Source organism: Neofelis nebulosa, chromosome 13 (genome assembly GCF_028018385.1).
Source record: "Neofelis nebulosa isolate mNeoNeb1 chromosome 13, mNeoNeb1.pri, whole genome shotgun sequence".
Taxonomy (NCBI): Eukaryota; Metazoa; Chordata; class Mammalia; order Carnivora; family Felidae; genus Neofelis; species Neofelis nebulosa.
Window position 1 is genome coordinate 65,565,376 of NC_080794.1, and position 19,965 is coordinate 65,585,340.

The 19,965-nt window shown below is 49.5% G+C and overlaps 1 protein-coding gene across 6 annotated transcripts in view; it reads left to right on the top strand.

Annotated features, from left to right (window-relative positions):
• Positions 1-19,965, top strand: part of SUFU (SUFU negative regulator of hedgehog signaling) — a 126,948-nt gene that overhangs the window by 79,680 nt on the left and 27,303 nt on the right. For 4 of the 6 annotated variants that reach the window (XM_058697612.1, XM_058697616.1, XM_058697614.1 and 1 more), the window contains exons 4-8: positions 2,217-2,359; positions 3,295-3,380; positions 3,657-3,729; positions 7,291-7,447; positions 9,283-9,394. In XM_058697612.1, the coding sequence (XP_058553595.1) occupies positions 2,217-2,359; positions 3,295-3,380; positions 3,657-3,729; positions 7,291-7,447; positions 9,283-9,394 (571 nt within the window). The remainder of the gene's footprint in view (positions 1-2,216; positions 2,360-3,294; positions 3,381-3,656; positions 3,730-7,290; positions 7,448-9,282; positions 9,395-19,965) is intronic. The other 2 variants (XM_058697613.1, XM_058697615.1) reach the window with 1 other exon arrangement.

Below are 19,965 nucleotides of genomic sequence, written 5' to 3' on the forward strand. Positions count from 1 at the left end.
TTGTGGAGGATTTTTATGTCTGTATGAATAAGGGATAATGGTCTATGGCTTTTTTTTTGGAATGCCTTTGGCTGGCTTTGGTATCAGGGTAATATTGGTTTTATAGAAAGAATTGGGAAGTGTTACCTCTTCTATTTTTGTTGGAAAAGTTTGTGAAGAATTGGTATTAATTCTTTAAATGTTTGGTAGAATTTGCCAGTGAGGCCATATGGGGTAAGCTTATTGTGGGATAAGCTTTTGAATTAACTAATTCAATCTTTTTTACTTGTTGCCTTGTTTCTAACTTGTAGATCATGCAAGCTGCTTGTAGACACACGTTTCTGTAAAAGGAGAAGGAATCTGGGAAGAGCAGGCACAGCAGGAATTGGGAAAATTGAAGGTTTCTAGTTGACTCTGCTTGGAGATGTGTCTTCTCTCCCTTTATCACCCATGTTTCCTAGATGAAGTAGTCTTCCTTCACCCTCATAAATGAATGCTTTTGAGGTTAGGACCAAAAAACTGAGCCTCTTAGGTGGAAAAAGTAGTTGTATAACCACACCTGACACAGGAGGGAATTAGTATTCAGACCGAGACAAGTGAGAGCAGAAGCTCTCTCAGGTTTCCCTGGCTGGTGTGTGTGTGTGTGTGTGTGTGTGTGTGTTTGTGTGTTTGTGTGTGCGCGTGCGTTTTCATGTTCTGCCTTGCCTTAAATATCGATAAAAAGTGAAGATTCCCCAGCTGTTAAGGTTCCCAGGTCATAAGTGATAGACCACAATGAACTACCATGTAGCCATTTAAAGAATGAGGTAGCAGGTGCCTGGGGGGCTCACTCATTAAGCATCTGACTTTGGCTCAGGTAGGTCATGATCTCATGGTTCATGAGTTTGAGCCCCATATCGGGTGAGCTTGAGCCCCGTTTCAGGTGAACACAAGCCCCGCTTCAGGTAAAAACATGAGCCCTGCTTCAGGTGAGCCCCACTTCTCTCTCTCTCTCTCTCTCTCTCTCTCTGTCTCTGTCTCTCTCTCTCTCTCTCTCCTTCTGCCCCTCCTGAGATTCTCTATCTCTGCCCCTCTCTCTCTCTCTCAAAAAAAAAAAAAAAAAGAATGAGGTAGCTTTTGGAGTGCCTAGGTGGCTCAGTTGGTTAAGCTTCCGACTCTTGATTTCAGCACAGGTCCTGATCTCATAGTTCGTGGGATCGATCCCTGAGTTGGGCTCCATGTTGATGGTGCAGAACCTACTTGGGATTCTCTCTCTCTCTCTCTCTCTCAAAATGAATAAACTTAAAACATATTTTAAGAATGAGGTAGCTTATTATGTGCTGATATGAAATGATCCCCCAAGATATATCATTAAGCAAAACATGCAAAACAGTGTGCTGCCATTTGTATTACAAAAATAAATAAATAAGGGGGTGGAGAGAACTGTAGATGCACACAGGCTGGTAAATGCAGAGCACCTTTGGAAGGGTGCCGAACATAAGAGTCAGGGGTCAGGGGTGACTTCATACCACATGGGTGTTTTCTTCTGTGTGGTTATGGTACCCTAAACAGTTTTTTGAAGTGATGAGCCTGTGTGAAGTGCAGGGGTGAGGCTGTGAGTTGGCCATGTTGGCACATTTCTCCTGGGCACAATGTCTGTGTTTTCATGGAAACACCTGTCCCTCCAGACTATACATCTCTGCTGAGGTGTGTGAGGCCCAATTTAGACCTCCATGTACTTGAAGCCTCCAATGTTCCTCAGAAATCCCTGTATCTGTCTACCTGTGGGAAGCCAGTGACCAATTTCAAAGGCCCTCCACAGTTGTTGGTTCCTTTTAGAACACTTTCAGCAGCACAGAAAAGGATTGGAACCACACATGTGTTTTTCCAAGGTGAAGTGCTTTCACTGCCCTCTAGCCTCCCTGAGGATTTCTGGCCAGGTGGTCCCACACTAAAGCACTTTATTCTTTTTTGGCAGACCTGATCATGGCTCCGTCCCACCCCAAATAAGTTTTTGGATGTGCCAGGCCAAGTGAGCGTCCACACTGGCAGGCTGTCCTATTCTACTGAAGGCTGGCAGAACTGGCAAGCAGGGACACGTTTGGTTTTGGGGGAATATCCACAATATCTTCTCCCATATGAGTGAATGCTTCCCCTGGAAGGCTGGGCAGCTTCCCAGCCCAGGCTTCTCAGATACCAGGGTTCCAGGCCTAGATGCGAGGCCTCCAACACTGAGCATCGCCATGTCTCTCCCACAGAGAACACCTTCTGCAGTGGGGACCACGTGTCTTGGCACAGCCCTTTGGATAACAGTGAGTCAAGAATTCAGCACATGCTGCTGACAGAAGACCCACAGATGCAGCCCGTGCAGACACCCTTTGGGGTAGTTACATTCCTCCAGGTGAGGCGCGGGTTGGACATGGGCTCAAGCCTTCCCTGGGCGAGAAGTCCTAGTAGGACAGAAGGGCTTGGGTAGGGGAGGTGAAGGGAACAGGAGATTTCCTTTGGTCTTCTTGCATTTTCTGTCCCCTCTGATGGTTCGTCAGGTATAGTCGGATGGTCTGATTTAGCCTGCTGAGGTGGGAGAAGGGGGAAAGGTAAGGGGCCATGTGGAGGTGGCTGGAGAATGGCTGTAGTTGAGTGGCTAACAGGGTGGGTATTTGATGAACTAGTAAAGACCCAGACAGCAGTAGGCACAGGACCTCCTAGCAGGAAGGCAGCGTCGGGCTGGCCTTGCCCTCACCCGAAGGGGTGTGCCTCCACTCTGGCTGCATCTGGGCTCGCTTGTGGGCATGATGCTGTCTGTATGAAGGTTCACTTGTTTCCCTTGAGGTTTACATAAAGGCCCAGCCCCTGACGAGGAAGGAAGCTTTTCTGCAAACTTCTGGGGCCCTTTGGTTGTCATTCTGAGCTTGAAGGGTCTCAGAATCTCCTCTGTTTACATTCCCTGTGATCATAGCCCAGGCAGGAACAACTCACTGAACACCCCCTGCTTCCAGAGACGGGCTGAGGACCCAGACTGATTTTTGCCTCTGTAGTCTAGGGCTAGACTTTGTGTCACCCAGACACAAGTCTGGCCCATTATAACAGGGCAAGGGTCAGGCCTTAGTGCCCCATCTGTGAATTCTTCCATCTCCTAGCCAGGCAGCTATTCCCTCCTAGCCAGGAAACCGTCCCATTTTGCATAGACCAGCCTCTGACCACAGATCTTGCCTGTGGTCCCCCAACTTGAGTTGACCCTAAAAGAGCCTAGGTGGTGGTTCTTCTGGGGCGGGGGGTGGGGCGGAGGGGGAGTGGTCATTAACACACAATGGCATCTTGTCCCCGGGGTCTCAGATTGTTGGCGTCTGTACCGAGGAGCTCCACGCAGCCCAGCAGTGGAACGGGCAGGGCATCTTGGAGCTGCTGCGGACGGTGCCTGTGTGAGTACACCCCCAGCCTATGAGGTGGGGGCCTGGCTCCCTGGGCCTGGGGGTGGGGGTTCCTCCTTAACCCCATATGTGGGCTTCCCCTTACGTTGCTTTTCAGGCACCTATTTTTCACGTCAGGGATTCCTACCGACTTGCTCCCTGACAGCCCCTGACCTCTAACTGCTCCCCTGTGTTCTGGGCCTAGGGCAGCAAACAGGGCAGTCTGAATCCCCAGACCATCAGCCCCAGGCCCTCAGTTACCATCCTTTCCCCTTTCCTTGTCCACAGCGCTGGCGGCCCCTGGCTGATAACTGACATGCGGAGGGGAGAGACCATATTTGAGATCGATCCACACCTGCAAGTATGTCTTGAGTGAGGAAAACCTTTCTAGCACATTCTGCCTAGGCCTCTTCCAAATAACACTGGCTTTCATGCTGGGAAAATGGAAGAGTTTTATTTGTGAGTGAATAGAAATATGGCATGATTTCAACTTGTCCCTTGAATTCTGCAGAGCACACAGGGAGCAGAGATTTCAGGCCAGGAAACTTGCCTCTGACACGTGTCTTTTTGCATTTAAAAAGGATGAAAATAGGGGGGGGGAGGGGGTGGCAGGGTGCGTCCAGGTGGCTCAGTCGGGTAAGCTTCTGACTTCAGTTCAGGTCACGATCTCGCGATTCGGTTCGTGAGTTCGGGCCCTGCGTCAGGCTCTGTGTTGACAGTTTGGAGCCTGGAGCCTGTTTTGGAATCTGTGACTCCCTCTCTCACTGTCCTCTCTCCCGCTCATGCTCTGTCTCTGTCTCTCAAAAAATAAATAAGCATTAAAAAAAAAGGATGAAAATGGGCACCTAGGCAGCTCAGTCATTTGAGCATCCAACTCTTGATTTCAGCTTAGGTCATGATCCCAGAGTTGTGGGATCAAACCCCGAGTCGGGCTCCTTGCTGAATATGGAGTCTGTTTAAGATTCTCTCCCTCTCTCTCCTTCTGCCCCTCTCCCCCACTCTCTTTCTCTCTCTCTTTCTGTCTCTAACATAAAAAACATTTTTTTTTTTAAGGATAAAAAAAGGATGAATTTTATTGTATGTAAATCATACATCAGTACACCTGACATAAAAAAAAAAAAAAGATCAGCAGCAGGTACAGAAAATCAATATTGCTTGCCCAGTATTCTTCCTCCCACTTCCCCTTTCTTAAAAGAATATAGACTGCCCTTCAGGGAACCACCCCTCCACCGCCAGCACCCCATAACAGACGGAGCAGGTGATACTGACCCCATGACCCAGCTGCAGTGGGAATTCTGATGGGTCTAATGATCGTATTCCCCCCTTTTAGGTACATCTTCCCCTTGGGCAGTCAGACTCCAAGCTCCTCCCCTGGGGAGGCTGGCATTCTTTGATGTCTAAAGGAAGTCTGTATACATGCAGGCCTGCAGTTGCCCACTCACTGTGACCCAGCTGTGCAGTGACATCTTTGGTTTCTTAGAAGAAACACTCTTTGCATGCAAGTTAATTTTGAAAACCACCTAGAGCATAACTTCCTTCCTAATGGGCTGCTCATGAAACAGGACAGCAGACAACTAAGAACGTCCCTGGCTTGTGTACGCTTTCTTCTACTTCCCCCCACCAATTGCAGGTCATTGCCGTCTCTGAACCTTTTATGTTTCTGTAAAAATCTGGTAGGCCGTGGGCAGGCACTAGGAGCTCCATGTCCTTCAGGAGGAACGAGAGGTGGCAGGCAGACATACAGCCAGCAGTCCCTGTGGGTTCTTTACTGTAGACCTGTGAGTTCTTGGGCAGAAGCCCTCCTCATTCACAGATGATGCTCCTCTATTTTCCTAGTGCCTGTAACACTGAAGTTTTCAGATTGCTGGGAGGATCCTTTGTTATCACTGCTTTATACTTGGTTTCCCTGTAGCTTCTGCTTATGCAAAAACCAGGAACCATGAAGGTTTGTTTCCCTATGTCACTGTTTGGCAGCCACACTGGGATCCAACGTGGGCCACTGTTTAGCCCCTGTCATAAGTGCCAAGTACTAAGAAAGAACTTGGTCCTTTGAACTAGTAGGATAAGCAGCCCGTCCTTCTCTGCATGCCAAGAACAGTTCTCCATCCTAGTCTTGGGGCTCTGCTGAGACCAGCCAACAGGACCCAGAGCACCTACTGGTCTTTGAAAGCAAGCAGGAGGTGTTGGGGGGCTGGCTCAGTGGTAGAGCACACGACTCTTGATCTCAGGGTCATAAGTTCAGGCCTCACATTGGGTGTAGAGTTTACTTAAAAATAAAAAATGAAAATTAAAAAAAAAAGGGGAGACCTTGGTGAGAAAGTCCAGCTTTCTTACCTGATTGCCCTGTGCACAAAGGGGAACTGTGCTGTACTCGTTTGTAGCTGTCTGGGGCCTGCTCATAGGCAGTTCATTTTAAAGCTGGCTCCTGTTGCTTTGCTCCAGGCCCTGCTACCAGCCAGCTGTGTGCCTAAAGAAGTCCCTTCTCCGGGTCCTAATTCTTTCTTTTTTTACTTATCAAGTAAGTGGGCTGAACTAGTTGAGTCAGGAGACCTCCTCAGTTCTTTGCTTAGGTGAGTGTCCTCAGGGCAGCCAATGGAAAGAGAAAAACTCAGACTCTACCCTGAGCAAAGCAGGGCCCACACACTCCTACCTGGAGCATGGAGCTGCTCCTGCCGTCGGCCTCTCCCTGTCTCTGCTCAGAATCCCCTGCTTTGGGGTGCCTGTCTGGCTCTGTCAGTAGAGCATGCAACTCTTGATTTCAGGGTTTCAAGTTCAAGCCCCACGCTGGGTGTTAGAGATTCTTTAAAAATAAAATCTTAAAAAAAAAAAAGAATCCTGAGCTTCACCTAAGCTGATGGTAGCGCTGGAAAGGAGGCATCAGGGCGGGGCCGTCTGCTACTGGTCTCAAGAAATAAGGACCTTTCCTTGTGTTTCCACACATAGCTCCCTGGCTGAGCAGCAGGCTGGTGTGATGCCTGTGGAGCCGCAGGGAGAGGGCCAGGCAGACAGCGGGGTGCAGACTCTTATTGAGGTGCTTTCACTTAGGGGCTTTATTTGGCCCACGTGGCTGTTTATAAGCAATGTTGCTAGAGCCTTCCAGATGACCTTTAATCCAACGCCCAGCATCACAGAACTATGTTTTACCAGAAATCCCAGGGATGTTTGGGTACAGCTCTTCCTTGAGGCGATTTGGAGAGTGTTTGGACTCCACAGTGCCAAGGCCTGCGCAAAGGAAGGGCCTCTGGTGGGGTCTGTAGTTGGTCACTGCCCTCCAGGCCCCCATTTCAGTCTAAGACACGGAAAAGAAACTCCATCCAGAATCCTTTGCCAAACAAGTTAGTGATGCAGCTAGAGGAAGTCCTGCCCTTCTGCTCTCTGGTGACGCTTCTGTGGGTGACCACACCCTCTGCTGTTAGAAGAGGAAACTGCAGGTGTGAGGTTGGAGAAGTTGGGCTGAGTCCTGGCCTCTCCCACCTGGCAAGCTTCGCCCTGTTCTCTGTAGCAGTAACAAGGGGTTTTTCCTGGCTAACCAGGGAGGAGAGGAAGGACTGTACCTTTCCTCAGGGAAATAGTTCCTTTCTCTGCCGCATCAGCTCCATGGGCTGGCATGAGGTGGGCAGAATTAGAGCTCCGAAACAGGTGTGCAGGTCATTTTACTGGAAGGTTGAGCTAGAGGAGAAGCTTCCCTTGGGATTTTCATGCTTCCTGGCTTCCCCTGATCCCTGGTTCCCCTGGAGGAGTCCAGTGGCTGGCAGAGACTGTCATGTGTTAGTAACCAGGGCAGAACAAGATCAGAGATCCTGCTCTTCCAGCACCTATCCTGTGCTCAGCACCTACAAGAATTGTTAAATACCAGAAGGGTGGTGGTGACCCTGGGCCACCGGTTCGCTGAAGGAACTCTGGCTCTTTGGTTCTTTCCAAGCAGGAGAGAGTTGACAAAGGCATCGAGACGGATGGCTCCAACCTGAGTGGCGTCAGTGCCAAATGTGCCTGGGATGACCTGAGCCGGCCCCCTGAGGATGACGAGGACAGCCGGAGCATCTGTATCGGCACGCAGCCACGGCGGCTCTCTGGCAAAGGTAGCTGCTACCACCAAGCCTTCCCCTTCCCCTTGCCCCAGGCCCAGTTTTCGGGCTCTCTAGGACGAGTCTCTAACAACAGCAGCCCATTCAATAGTTCCCTTCCTGGCAGGATCTAAACAGCAAGTGAAGCCTTCCAAAGGGTGGCATGAGGAGAGCTTTATTGGGCCATTTCTCCTGTGTTTCCTGTGTGTATTTCAGATGCACCACGAGCAGTGACCATTGTGTTTTAGATTTGCCCCTTGCTATCTGAGGTCATGGAGGTGAGTGGAAGCCACAGAACAGTTACAGGAAAAGACCATAGTCCACCCAAGCGCAAAAGAACGAGCATCGGCCACCCACGGAATTGACACAGGGCCCAGCTCCGGCTTGAAAGCCATGCCAGACCCAAGAATCACTATGGCCTCAGGCCCTCCCAGGCCTTAGATGAGAGAGGCCTGAGTGTGAGGCCAGCCCACTAACTTCCCTGCCTCACTGTCCTGCAGATATAGTGTAAGTGGCTGTGTGCCGGGCACCCTGTACCCACTGCCTTCTGAACAGGGCCTTGGGGAAGGAGGATATGGCTCTCCTGTTAGAAGCTCACCAAGGTGGTCTTGGCAGCAGAAACAGCTGTGGTTCTTAGCAAAGGGCATCCCTACCAAACTGCAAAAGGAAAGCAGGCCTTTACATATACGTGTGTTCACAGCTTTTTCTACTTTCTTTCTCGAATTCCTCCACCTTTTCTTATTGTTTGAAGAGTAAGATACCCACAGTCCTGAATAAAATACCTACACATGTGATAGCACAAAAGCACTTCTCTTTCCATAAAGGACAAACTTAAACCCCTGGTGCAAATATCTGACTCCCTTTTGCCTTCTTGCTTGTTCTGTTGGTGTGCTAAACCCATCAGAAGTTCCGAGAGAAAGTCAGCAGTTATTAAAATCATTCAGTTGCTTTTGACGAAAGAGGTAGTATAAGGAGGGATTCATAGTCTTGTCCACAATTTCAATTAGCCAATTTCATGATTGGCTAATTTTTAAAAAGTTATACAAGTACCTGCATCACTGTAACAAGGCAGACAGTTAGAAAAGTGAGTATTACTACCTCTGTAGTCCACTTTAAGCCCATCCTTGGAGCACTCAGCATTAATTTGCTTTTTTGGATGTGTTTGCAGTTTGCAGAGGTAAGTCTTAGACCAAAATCTCTGTAGGGGACCAGAATAGTGAGCTTCATCCCAAAGATCAGCAAAGCACCTTGCAAAGAAATAGTCCCACCAAGAGATTCCTCTCTCACCCCCTGGCCCTTGGCAGACCCATGGAGAGACAAGGTTCCTGGGCCAAGGTAGGGAGGTGACTTCATCATCCTACTGACCTGGCCCAAGGAGAAGGGTGGCAGGGCCAGATACCATATGACCAACCAGAACCCAGAAACTATATAAGAGTTCATTTATGGCAAGACACTTGCAGCCCTTAGTGGCACCCATTACAGTGGGAAGCATCCCTAAGTGATCTTGGGCACTGGCAAAGACCTTGTTAGTCACTCTCTGGGGCTATGTTAAGGGTAAACCTAGGGCTTGTGGCCCAGGAAGGGGAAGGACAGTGAAAAGCCCTGTCTTGGAAGGTGCCCTTCTGAAGTCTGGAGGTCACCTCCTATTGTCTTCTACAAGAATGGCACTCTTCAGACCAGAAGTTTCTTGAGAGCATGGTGCCTCATCTGCCCTGTGTGCTCGTACTGCTCTCACTCAGCTCTAGGGTGGGCTCGTGGGCTTCACAGGGCCTTTCCCCAGCATGTCTGCAGAGCCAGGTTCCAAGTGGGATGTTAGGAGCCCATGAGGCAGCTTAGTGGTGTTGTTGCAGACACGGAGCAGATCCGGGAGACCTTGAGGAGAGGACTTGAGATCAACAGCAAACCTGTCCTTCCGCCAATCAACCCTCAGCGGCAGAACGGCTTCACCCACGACCGGGCCCCGTAAGTTCCTTGCCCACAGAGGGGGCTAGTACAGCTTCCTGAAAGCAGTGTTCGAGCGCTGGTACAAGTGGGGGGAAGTTTTGTTCTGAAGGGTCCGTCCCTGGGGCTTGCATGAGAGAGAACAATGCCCAGAGCCCTTGTTGGATGGGCCCAGGGTCTCTGGGGCACACAGATCTGTGGGTCATAAAAGGGCCTCAGAGGGAACCTAGCGGACCAGAAATATAAACATCAGTAAATATTTACATGGGCTGTGTGAGCAGACGGGAGGCCAAGTTGGGGCAAAATCCCAGCCTTGTGGGAGCCCATTGTGCTGAGCACGACTCCCCTCCTTATCTCGGCCTCGGCCAGAGTTGCCCTTCCTTCCTTCCTGGAGCCTGGTCTCCGGCTGATAGCTGCAGCCCCAGGGGCCTCCCTGTCTGGCCAGCCCCATAGTGGATGCCTGCTGCTGAGGCCCTTTTTCCTGCCTCCCTTCTATGAGGCCCAGGGAAGGGAAGGGAAGTCCTTTGCAGGCCTCTGCTGCCTGTCGTGGGGCCCCAATAGCCCTTGGGAGAGACTGTGGCCACCCCTACAGGTCAGATCCTCTTCCTGCTGACCTCTCTTCCTCTGATAGGTGATAAGTGGTAGGCAGGGCTGGAGCTGGGCACCCCCTTCTGCCCTTTGAATCAGGGAAGCTATAGGGAATAGATGCTGGCAAGGGCTGCCTGGGAGTTGGCAGCCCAGAGCAGAAACCTTGCCTGCCAGGGAGGAAGTTGCTGCACCCTGGGCTAAAAGGGAAGCACAGAACTCCTGCAAGACCAGGGTGATCTATTCTTCTTCTGAGAAGTCTTTATTACATGCTTGCTGTGTGGCAAGCTCAGGGCCCAGAGGGCCACCTAGGATATAGGCTCTTCCTTTGGGGGTGCGTGAACTGAAGTTGGTGTGAGTCTGGGGGTAGATGCAGTTAGTTAGAAATAGCTACCTCTTTGAATTCTAGCTCCATCTCCTCATCCATGATCCCCAGAAGTGGTAGTGATCTATTAGTCTACAGAAAAGACAAGTCAGCATGATCTGGAATAGTCAGGGAGGGCTTCTTGGAGGAGGAAGAACATGAGACGGACCCTGCCCTAGAACTTTCAAGCAGGAGAAGGAGCTGACGTGGATGGAACAGGGGAGGCCTGGCTGGTTAAAGTCAAAGCTTCAACCTGGGAGCAGATTGTGGAGGAGGGAGGGCTGGTTACTCTGGCTGCCCAAGATGGCTCACCTGGTGAATCTGCCGTCCAGAAGCCAGGCGGGTTGAACTTTTTGGCAAGAGCCTGGAGAAGCCTCCACTGCCACCTCCGAGCAGCTTTCAACTCCAGCCAGTGGGTTTCTCCAGCCATCTGCTTTGAACTAGCTGGCGTGAGGCACCATGATCTTCCCCTGGCAGCAGCAGATGGCCAGGCTGAGGCGTGGGGCATCTGGAAGCTCTCCACCTATGAGTCTGGACCCTGTCCCAGGGCCATGCTCCTTCCCATGCCCTGAGCTTGGCTTCTCCTTCTAGGCCCCGTTGGCACTGGCGGGGAGGCCGGGAGGTACTTGAAGGCTTAAAGGCTTAAGCATATTGCCTATAACTTGTAGACTATCTCAGTTCAGACGGCCTTGTCAACTCTGGAAGGTCCAGGTTTCTGGGAAGAAGGTCAGGGGCTCCTGCAGAGACACACCCCACTTGCCCCTCTTATATTTGTACAACAGGCTTGAAATCTCGCTCCCTGTCCTGGAAGTGCAGCTGCTGCACTTCCACCCGTTGTGGGGACCCAAGGGTTCAGGGTTCCCGGATGCATACATACAGCCCAGACTCAGCCCACCCCTGACTGGGCAGAGGGGCATTGGATCTGGTCCAAGGGCTATCTGTAGATGGGTGGAAATAGATCAGGGGTGCTGGCCCTTTGGGGTCATTTCCCTTCCCTGCAGCTCAAGTGCCCAGTCAGGTCTCCAAAGTGCTGGAATCTGCAGCCTGGAGGGAATCAGAACGTCTCTTCTGAGGTTCTCGGTACTGGTTACCAATTTGTTAGCAATTGGTTGAGAAATGGTTCTTCCTGCTTTGCCAAGAACCTTTTCCAACATACTCTTCAAGTGTCTCGAGGCTGTAGCTCACTGTTATCTCACGATCGATGATGATGGACTCAGTTTAGATCAGCAAGCACGATTGTAATATCTATGCTGCCCACTCTGGGACCTGACCCCGTTTCAGATAAACCACATGGATGCGACTGAGAAAGCCGGCCCAAAATGTGCTGGCACTCGTGTTTGCTCCTCTCCCTGTGGGGGAACAACCAGCGTGGGCCTTATTGTGTGTGCACGTCTGATTATCCTTTAGTCAGGCTTTCTAGGCTGGGGCGCGCTGGTTCCACATGGGTCTGGGTATGGTCTGAGAAGGCTAGGGTTCAGAAGAGCCGATGGAGCCTGGGCATTAGTGTGAACTCTGGCCCACTTGAGGGGGGCGTCGAGCCCTTGCTCTTTTCACACCCCAAAAGCAGCTGACGTCTCCATAGTGACTACTGTGTGCCAAGTAATGTTCCAAGTGCTTTATGCCACATGAGCTTAATTTACTCTGAGTCACTTTGTGAAGTAGATAATCTTATTATCCCCCTTTTACAGGTGAGGAAACTGAGGTACAAAGAGGCTAGTAAGTAACTTGTCCAAGGTTAGAAAAGGGTGGAGCTTAGGGCAGTCTTCCCTACTTGTGACCTTCCTTACCCCATTCTCAGGGACCGCATGAGGGACATACAAGGCTGAGGTACTAGTGACCCTCATTGGGGGACCTCATCTAACTAGTTGGAGCAGGACTAGGAACCTCTCACATGACACTGAGGACAAGACTAAGTCCCATGTTAGAAGCTTACTATGCTTATTTAACTCTAGGGAGGACATGTGGTCAGTTCGGTGCTTCCAAATCCCAGAGATAACGAGCTGTATCATATTTGGCTCCTTTATACCAGAATTACTTTTTGACACAAAGCCTAGTTTTCTTTATGTTCAGAAGCAAAACCAACCCTATCTCTGTCCCCTCTACCACCTCAGGGCTAGGGGATTTCTTTCTTCCTTTCTTTTTTTGACCTTACTTCCTGCTTCCCAGAAAGGCAGGCCCCTCTGGGTAACCTGCTCCTCTCCCACTTGCGCTTGCCAGCCCTCCTCCCACCGCCTTCCTGGAAGGAGAGTCCTTGGCCCCTTTTGGGGCTTCTTTCAGGGTTTCACAACCCTTGCATTCCAGCCGTGAAATTTGTATCTGGCTTTTCCCAAGATGATCAGTTGAGAAAAGCCTCCTTCGGCTCACTGGCGCCTCCCTTCCCACTGCTCTCCCCGGGTGAGTTTGGGAAGCATGGGAAGCAACTCCTTTTGGCCACTGAGAGCCTGGCTTAAGGACTGTGCCTGCCAGCAGTGGTAGGAACCTGAGGGGGAAAAGAGGCCCCGGGCATCTTCTCTGTCTGAGGTTGCCTAGACTGTTCTGTGGAGTTTGGACTTTGCTCCCTAGCCTCTCGCAGGGACTCAGAGGATGTGTGTGGTCAGGTGCACTGGGTGGGGAGCTTTGCATTTTCATAAACTTCTCTGATGCTGGGAACCTGCAGCAGTGTTCCAGGACCTCCCCCTCTCTCTGCCAGGGTCTCACTTGACTGAGGTTGGAGGACCTTTACGAAGCTCTCTGGGTCACATACCCTCCCACAGAAGGGCAGGGCTCATGCGTGTGTGTACATATGTGTTGGCAGGGGAAGGTTCCTGACTGTGAGAAAACCACTTTGTAGTTGAGGCATCTTTAAAAAGCAAACTAACCATCATTTCTGAGCCAAGTTTCTCAGTCTTCTGGGATCATGCCAGCGGCTTTTAAGGCTTTTTTTTTTTTTTTTTTTTTCATTTTTGCTTTTTTGCCTTAATTTCCTGAAGAATTAAGGTTTTTAGCATGAATTCTCTGGTTGTGACAGTCTCCACTGCACAACCCCCCAACACACACACACGTGCACATATATTTCTCCCCACTTTTATGAGTGTCTCTGCTCCCATCTGTTTGCCTTTTGGACGGAGTGACTTTGCTGCCTCTGTTCCCATCTTGAATAGCTTATAACCTGGCCAGGGAGTCATCCTTTAGAGAAACTTGTGTTTTGTTTTGCTCACCCTATGAGGTCTGTGATGATTCACTAGGAGAAGAAAATATCCAGTTTGCATCTAGCGAATTGGGTGAAGGAAGGTGAGTTTCGGTCTGGGAAAACAGCTGGGCCACTGGGGCGCAGGGCTCACGTGCAGGGCAGTTGTGGGTGACCCTGCTCAAAGGATCCATCACATCAGTGCAGCGGCCAGCCCGGAGCCTGAGTCTGTCACGTTGGCTTCCCTCACCACTCCCACGCTGGGGAAGTACGGTTGTTTTCACTGGAGAGAAAACCCAGAAAGAAACAGCCCTGCTCACAGGGCCCCAGCCAGGCTCCGCAGGGCTGATGGGAGGAAGGGCCCAGGCCTCTGTGATCCACGCATGTTGTGCTAAGTGCCTGCCTTTGTGTGCCTTTCTCAGAGACAAACATTTGAGAGGACAGAACAAGGGGCCCCACAGCAAATCCGGCCCAGGCCGATTGGTGTTTGAACTCCTTGCTCTGCTCCACCATCCCAGAGACATGGAGCCGTGGCCTCAGAGTTCATGGCCAGCGTGTTGAATCCTCAGTCTACACTGCATCCCCCTTCTTCAAGTTGCACAATCAGGAGTATTTTTATCGCCCATCTTTGATCCTCAGTGTCACCCAACACTTCAGCAGTGAGTCACTTCTCCAGGGAAGGGAAAAGGAAGGCTCGAAGGTGAGAGCTGGAGAGAGGAAATGACTCAGTGTCTCAGAAAACAGAAAGCTAGGCGTTCTGGTGAGAGTGGGCTCACTCAGGAAAGCAGGCATCCTCATCTCCCACTCAAGTTGGGGGGCTGGGCAAGGGGGCGGGGGTCCCTGGTGCCCAGAGGAGTTAATGGTTGCTGAAGGAATCCCCTCACCATCATGGCAATTTTGCTCACTCACTCTTCTTTAGTCACACCCTGCCCCGCTGTTCCATTGTCACGTCCTGCCCTTGGGGTATTCACGGTGAAAATATGGTTCTTTATCGTTTGGCTACTGGTGTTTACCAGGTGATACAGCCTTGGGCTTAGTAGTAGCTGTGGAGGTGAGCTAGTGCCTTTACCCCGACCCCACACCTATACCCTGTCCCAATCCTGCCCTGAAGGGGAACCTTCAGCTGGTTTTTTTCTCTGGAAAGTTCAGAGCTTTCGTCAGCAGTCTGAAAGCAAAAGGAATAATCTCCCAGGCTAGAGGCGGAAGCCAGAAGTTGGGCTGGGCCCCACATGCCAAACCCGCTTCACTATTGAATAGTTGCCAACTCTGATGCCCTGGTTCCCACTCCCGGGCATCTCCAAGGGGGAGGCCCCGAGTCGTGTGGCCAGTGCAGATGTCACCACTGTCACGGGACTGGGATTGTGGCTAAAGGGAGCCTCAGAGGTTCAGCTGCTCTCCTTTCCATGCCTGCTGCCATTGATAGAATATGACCAATAAGTACCCTTATGCTTAAATGGAAAAGTTAAGACTTTTTGATCTGAAGAGACCTGTGTGGAGAGGAAATATGGATACAGTTCTGTCGGTCTGTAAAGTGTGGGTAGGGTGAACAGAGCATGTGCCATAAACTATGCAGTCCTAGAAATCAGGAATCTCTCTTGACACTGGAAGCAGAGAGTGTTTTAGGATATGTAAAAAGTCACCTTATGTAGTGGGAAGCATAAATATAGAATGTGTTACATAGACAGGTGGTAAAGAAATAAATGGAAAGATTTAGATCAATTCCTAAATTACCGAGGTGTGCATCTAAGCTGTCCCATACACCACCCCTCACTGTTCCCACTACAGGAAGCATCCTGGGCTGGACAGGTTCTTGTGGCTGCGCAGGCAGTTTTTATCGAGCACTGCCGTGTGCCAGGCCCCGTGTTGTGGGCTGCTGTTGTCCCCGTTTGTACAAATTACAACACGGAGGCTTAGACAGATTTTATAACTTACCTAGGGTCAGTAAGCTGGGAATAATTGTCAGACTCAAGATTTGAACCTTGGGTTGTTTGAGCCAGGCCTCTTCACCACTTGGGTGCTGCCTTTAAAAGAGGATAAAGTGGAGGGGGTTCCTGCCAATCATAGGAAAAAGTAACTGGAAAGTAGGCCTTGGAAGTTTATACACCACTGAACGGAGTAAAGCTGGTATTTTAGTTTGCTTCGAAACCCATGAGGGTAGCAGGTCAGCGGGCACTGTTTGAGAAAAGCACGCCAAAAAATACAGTGAACTCTGTTCACTATTCCAGCAGAATGAGTGAGGCATACAAGTGGGGTACAGGAAATGGGGTCCAGCATGGGAAAGAGGCAAGGGGAATCACCAGGGTGACGGTGAGGACAGCTGTGCAGCAAAAATGGAAGGCAGCCAGTTTGGAAGGACCTCTGGAGGAAGGTCTTTGAAAAGATAAAATTTAGGGGCACCTGGGTAGCTCAGTCAGCTGAGTGTCCGACTCTTGATTTTAGCTCAGGTAATGATACCAAGGGTCATGAGATTGAGCCCTGCATCGGGCTGAGCGTGGAGTCTGCTGAAGATTCTCTCTGTCTCCCTCTGTCCCTCCTCCCTGCTCGCTCACTCTCTCTCTCTCTCTCTCTCTCTCTCAAATAAAATTTAATAAAAGAGATAAAATTGATAAATACTTGATGTATATGAGTGTCTTGGGGAAATCTCTAGACCATTGGTAGTTTAGGATTTAATTAGTAATAAACACAGTAGAAAACCAAGATTGTTGTTAAAACCAAGGAAAATAGAAAACTGCACCAGAGAAGTATACTTTACTAAGAGTAGACATCATAGTTGCAACAGGCTCAGTTGTAAACAGCCTTGGTTTCATAGAATAATGTAGACACTTGATACTGATCCAAACCAACTTACGATACAGTTCTCTTGGGAAGGTGGGAGGGCTGGAGTAGGGGACAGAAGAGAGCTAAAAGCTCATATTCCTTAGTAGGAAGTCAATAGGTAAAACCTGAGAGGGGAATATCAGGAAGTAGAAAGAAATAAAGTATATCAGAAATAACGAGGAAAACATCAAAAGAGTCAGCCTACAGAGAGGATTGTGGTTGTCTCCGAGGAGTGGGATGGGAAGACTGCTGCCTGTTGGAATGAACCTGCCAGGATTCTGTGACTCTTTAAACTTTAAAAAGAATCATAAATAAAAGTCCAAGAAGTGATATTGTAGGAGCTGTTCCAGCTCACCCCGTCCACCGAAAGGAAAGGATAACCTGTTCTCACTGAAAATCACAGAATTGGCACCAAGGCAGCCCTGGTCATGTAGAGGCACTTCAGCTGCCCCAGCACCGGGCTGAGAGCTAAAGGTTAGCAGCCGGTAACCGCCCAACAGGTCTCCTGAGAGCAGCTATCTTGGCATAAAGGGAACAGTGAGGGGCACTCGGCTGTGCACCTGATGCTGACCAGCAGTGGAGACGGATGGAGTGGAAGTGATAGGGCGCTGGAAGAGAGCATCTGGGCAGAGTGAGATCAGGAAGGAAAACCCTGTGCCCTGTCAGAGCAGTGCCAGGCCCGTCGTCCCCAGATGGAGGGTCGTCACAGCCTTTTAGGGGGTTTTGTTGGGTGTTAAGTAAAAGGGGGTTCCATGACTAAGGTTGGAAGATGGTGGCTTACATAAAATGAAACTGGCTGGTTTGCCCTCTGCAGTCCTCAGAGTCTTCAAAATGCCAGCATTTTAGGTCTCTAACCTGAGACCCAGTGTGTTGCATCCGGCTCTTGCCCCATCTGCTTTTCCAGGAGCTTCCCTGAAACTAAGATGCCATCAAATACCCTTTGGGAAGCCCTGCCTTGGCTTCTACGAAGTAGGTTGGGTTTTTGTTTTTTTTTTTAAGAGTTCAGGGGAAAAAAATAGATGTGTCCTTGTGGCCTTGAAAGCCCAGAATGAAAGCCCACTCAAAGGGATGGGAAGTTCTTAAGGAGAAATACTGTGGTTGTTATAGTTGGCGTCAGGAAGACCTGGGGATTTTGTCTCAGCCCATTATTCATTCACTGTGTGACCTTGGGCTAGTTATTTAAGTCTCTGAGTTTCAGTTTCTTCATCTGTAGAATGGGGAAAAGGATACCTCTTGACAGAGTTGCCATGAAAATGAAAGGAAGCAAAGTATATAAAGGGTCTTCGTGGGGACGTGGCACCACGGTCTGCACTCAGTAAAGGGCCCCTTTTATTAGCATTGTGACTAGTCCCCTGGAAACTAAAAGGAGGTGTAATACCTCCAGGGACCAGTACAGGTATGTAGAGAATCTCACTTAACTCAGATTTCTTGAAGAATTTGAACAAAATCTAGAAGGAGAAGTATGTTATACCAGCACAGACTATTAAGGAACAGGGTCAAAATAGGCTGAAACGCAAGAAGAACTGAGTCTTGCAACACAGTGCTGTGACCAGCAAAAAGGACTTTATTTTCTGTACTTCTGTTTGGAGCAACAAGAAGAAAACCTAAGCCCCATCGTTTGGACACAGTAACACAGAGAGAAAGCAAGATTTACTCCAGTTCTGTTATGCTTCCATCTCAAGAAAAAAAAAATGGTTATCAGAGTAGAGTCACACAGGCATTGATGAGAAGATGGAAAGCCACGATTTCACACTGCCTGGTCCACATGCATTGTGCCCCAGAACACCAGGTGAATTGGCAGATGGGATTTATGAAGCTGGTGTCCCCAACCTTTGAGGGAATAAGAAAAAGGTGTTGGCAGACTGAAAGCACTCAAAAGTTTCAAAATGCAAAAAGCATCTTGCACTCTCCAAACTAGTGAGCTTAGTGTCAGCCATCAGGGAAAATTCTGGACTAGATTATAAGGCAAACAGGCTGTGAATACTCTTTAAGAGGCACAGTGAACCCTGAGAGTTGGCATGGATTCACGAAGAATCAGAATCAGGCCTGCTGGACCATCTTCATCTATTTTTAGAAATAGTTATGGGGAGGGCCAGGGCGGAGAGGGGGGCACCCAGCTGACTCAGTTGGAGAAGCTTGAGACTCTTGATCTCAGGGTCATGAGTTTGAGCCCTACGTTGGATGTAGAGATTGCTTAAATGAATAAACAAATAAAAACTTTTTTTTAAATTCCCCTTAAAAAAATAGTTACCTATTTCTACCTGATAGACAAAGGAAGTGCTATAGATCTATAGGTGGGGTTTAGCAAGACATTTTCAGAATGTCTTCTGACATCATTGTTGGCACGACAGAGGAATGTCCACAGAGCACCCAGGAGGGTGAAGGACTTGGTGATGGGACGGTTGGGCAAATTTATAATTGGTTGGATGAGCCTACCCAGAGAGTAATGATGTCAGTCTGTCAGCCTGTCTGCCTGACCCTGTCCTGTTCACTGTTTAATCAAAGCCTGGGATGAGAACATTGGTGGTGAGTTTATCAGTTTTGTCAGTGACTTGAAGCCGGGAGGGAATGGCAGTATGATGGATGCCAGAGTCAGGTTTCAGAAATACCTGGCCTGCTTGAAACAGTAGCCAGATAATGCAGAGTCTGTCTCTCAGCTCCAACTAATCCACAGTACATACAAGATGGGGGAGAGGAGGTCCAAGCGCAGACCATGGGAGAGAGCCTGAGGGAGATGTTGACAGAGGGTGTGCTGTAAAAGTTGGTAATATGACGAAGTTATAAAGAATAGACAATTTGATGACAGTTTTAATAGAAATAAAGTTTCCCAAACAAGAAAGCTCATAGTCCCTCTTTGATCTGCCCTGGTTAGACCACATGCTATACTTATTTCCACACACGACACTTCACTTCTGGACATGATGCTCTGGCTTTGACGTGCTAGAGTAAACGCAAGAGAAAGTGACGTGGATAGCTGGAAGATTTCAGAGCCATGTCTTAAGATTATAGTTGAAAGTCAGAGGCAGAGATACTGGAAAAGAGAAACTGATGATGGCCTGTGGGAGCAGCTTCAGGGATTTGAAAGGCTATCATGGGAGGAGAGATTAAATTACTTCTGGGTAGTTTGAGGTCCAGCAGATGAGAATTGCAGGAAGACCATTGTGCTTTGTAGAAGGAAGACGGCCCTGCCGGTACCTCCCTTAGCAGAACAAAGGCCTCAAGGGTTTTTGTTGGCCTGTGGTTGGGCGCTCTCAGAGGACCAGCAGTTGACCAGGGCCCACTGTGTCTGCTCAGGGAGTCAGGAGCCCCTCCAACCCAATCTCAGAAGTCCCGTCTCCCAAGCTGAGGGCAAGGACCTTTGTTCAGAAGTAAAGACTGATTTGGCAGAGGCAGCTGGTAAAGGCAAATAAGTCCCTATTAAGCTATCAGCATTCTTGCAGGAAGAGCAGACAGACTTCTAGAGGCAGCCCCCGATCCAGCCCAGATATATTTTGAGCCCCTGCTACATCTCAGGCACCGTTAGATGCTTCATGTCGGTCATCTTGTTCAATCCCCATAACAAAAGCGTATTATTATTTATCCCCATCAAGAGGATACTGGCGCTTAGAGAGAGGGTTCATTATCTGCCTAAGGTCACAAGAGAGTCGAACCCGGCACTTA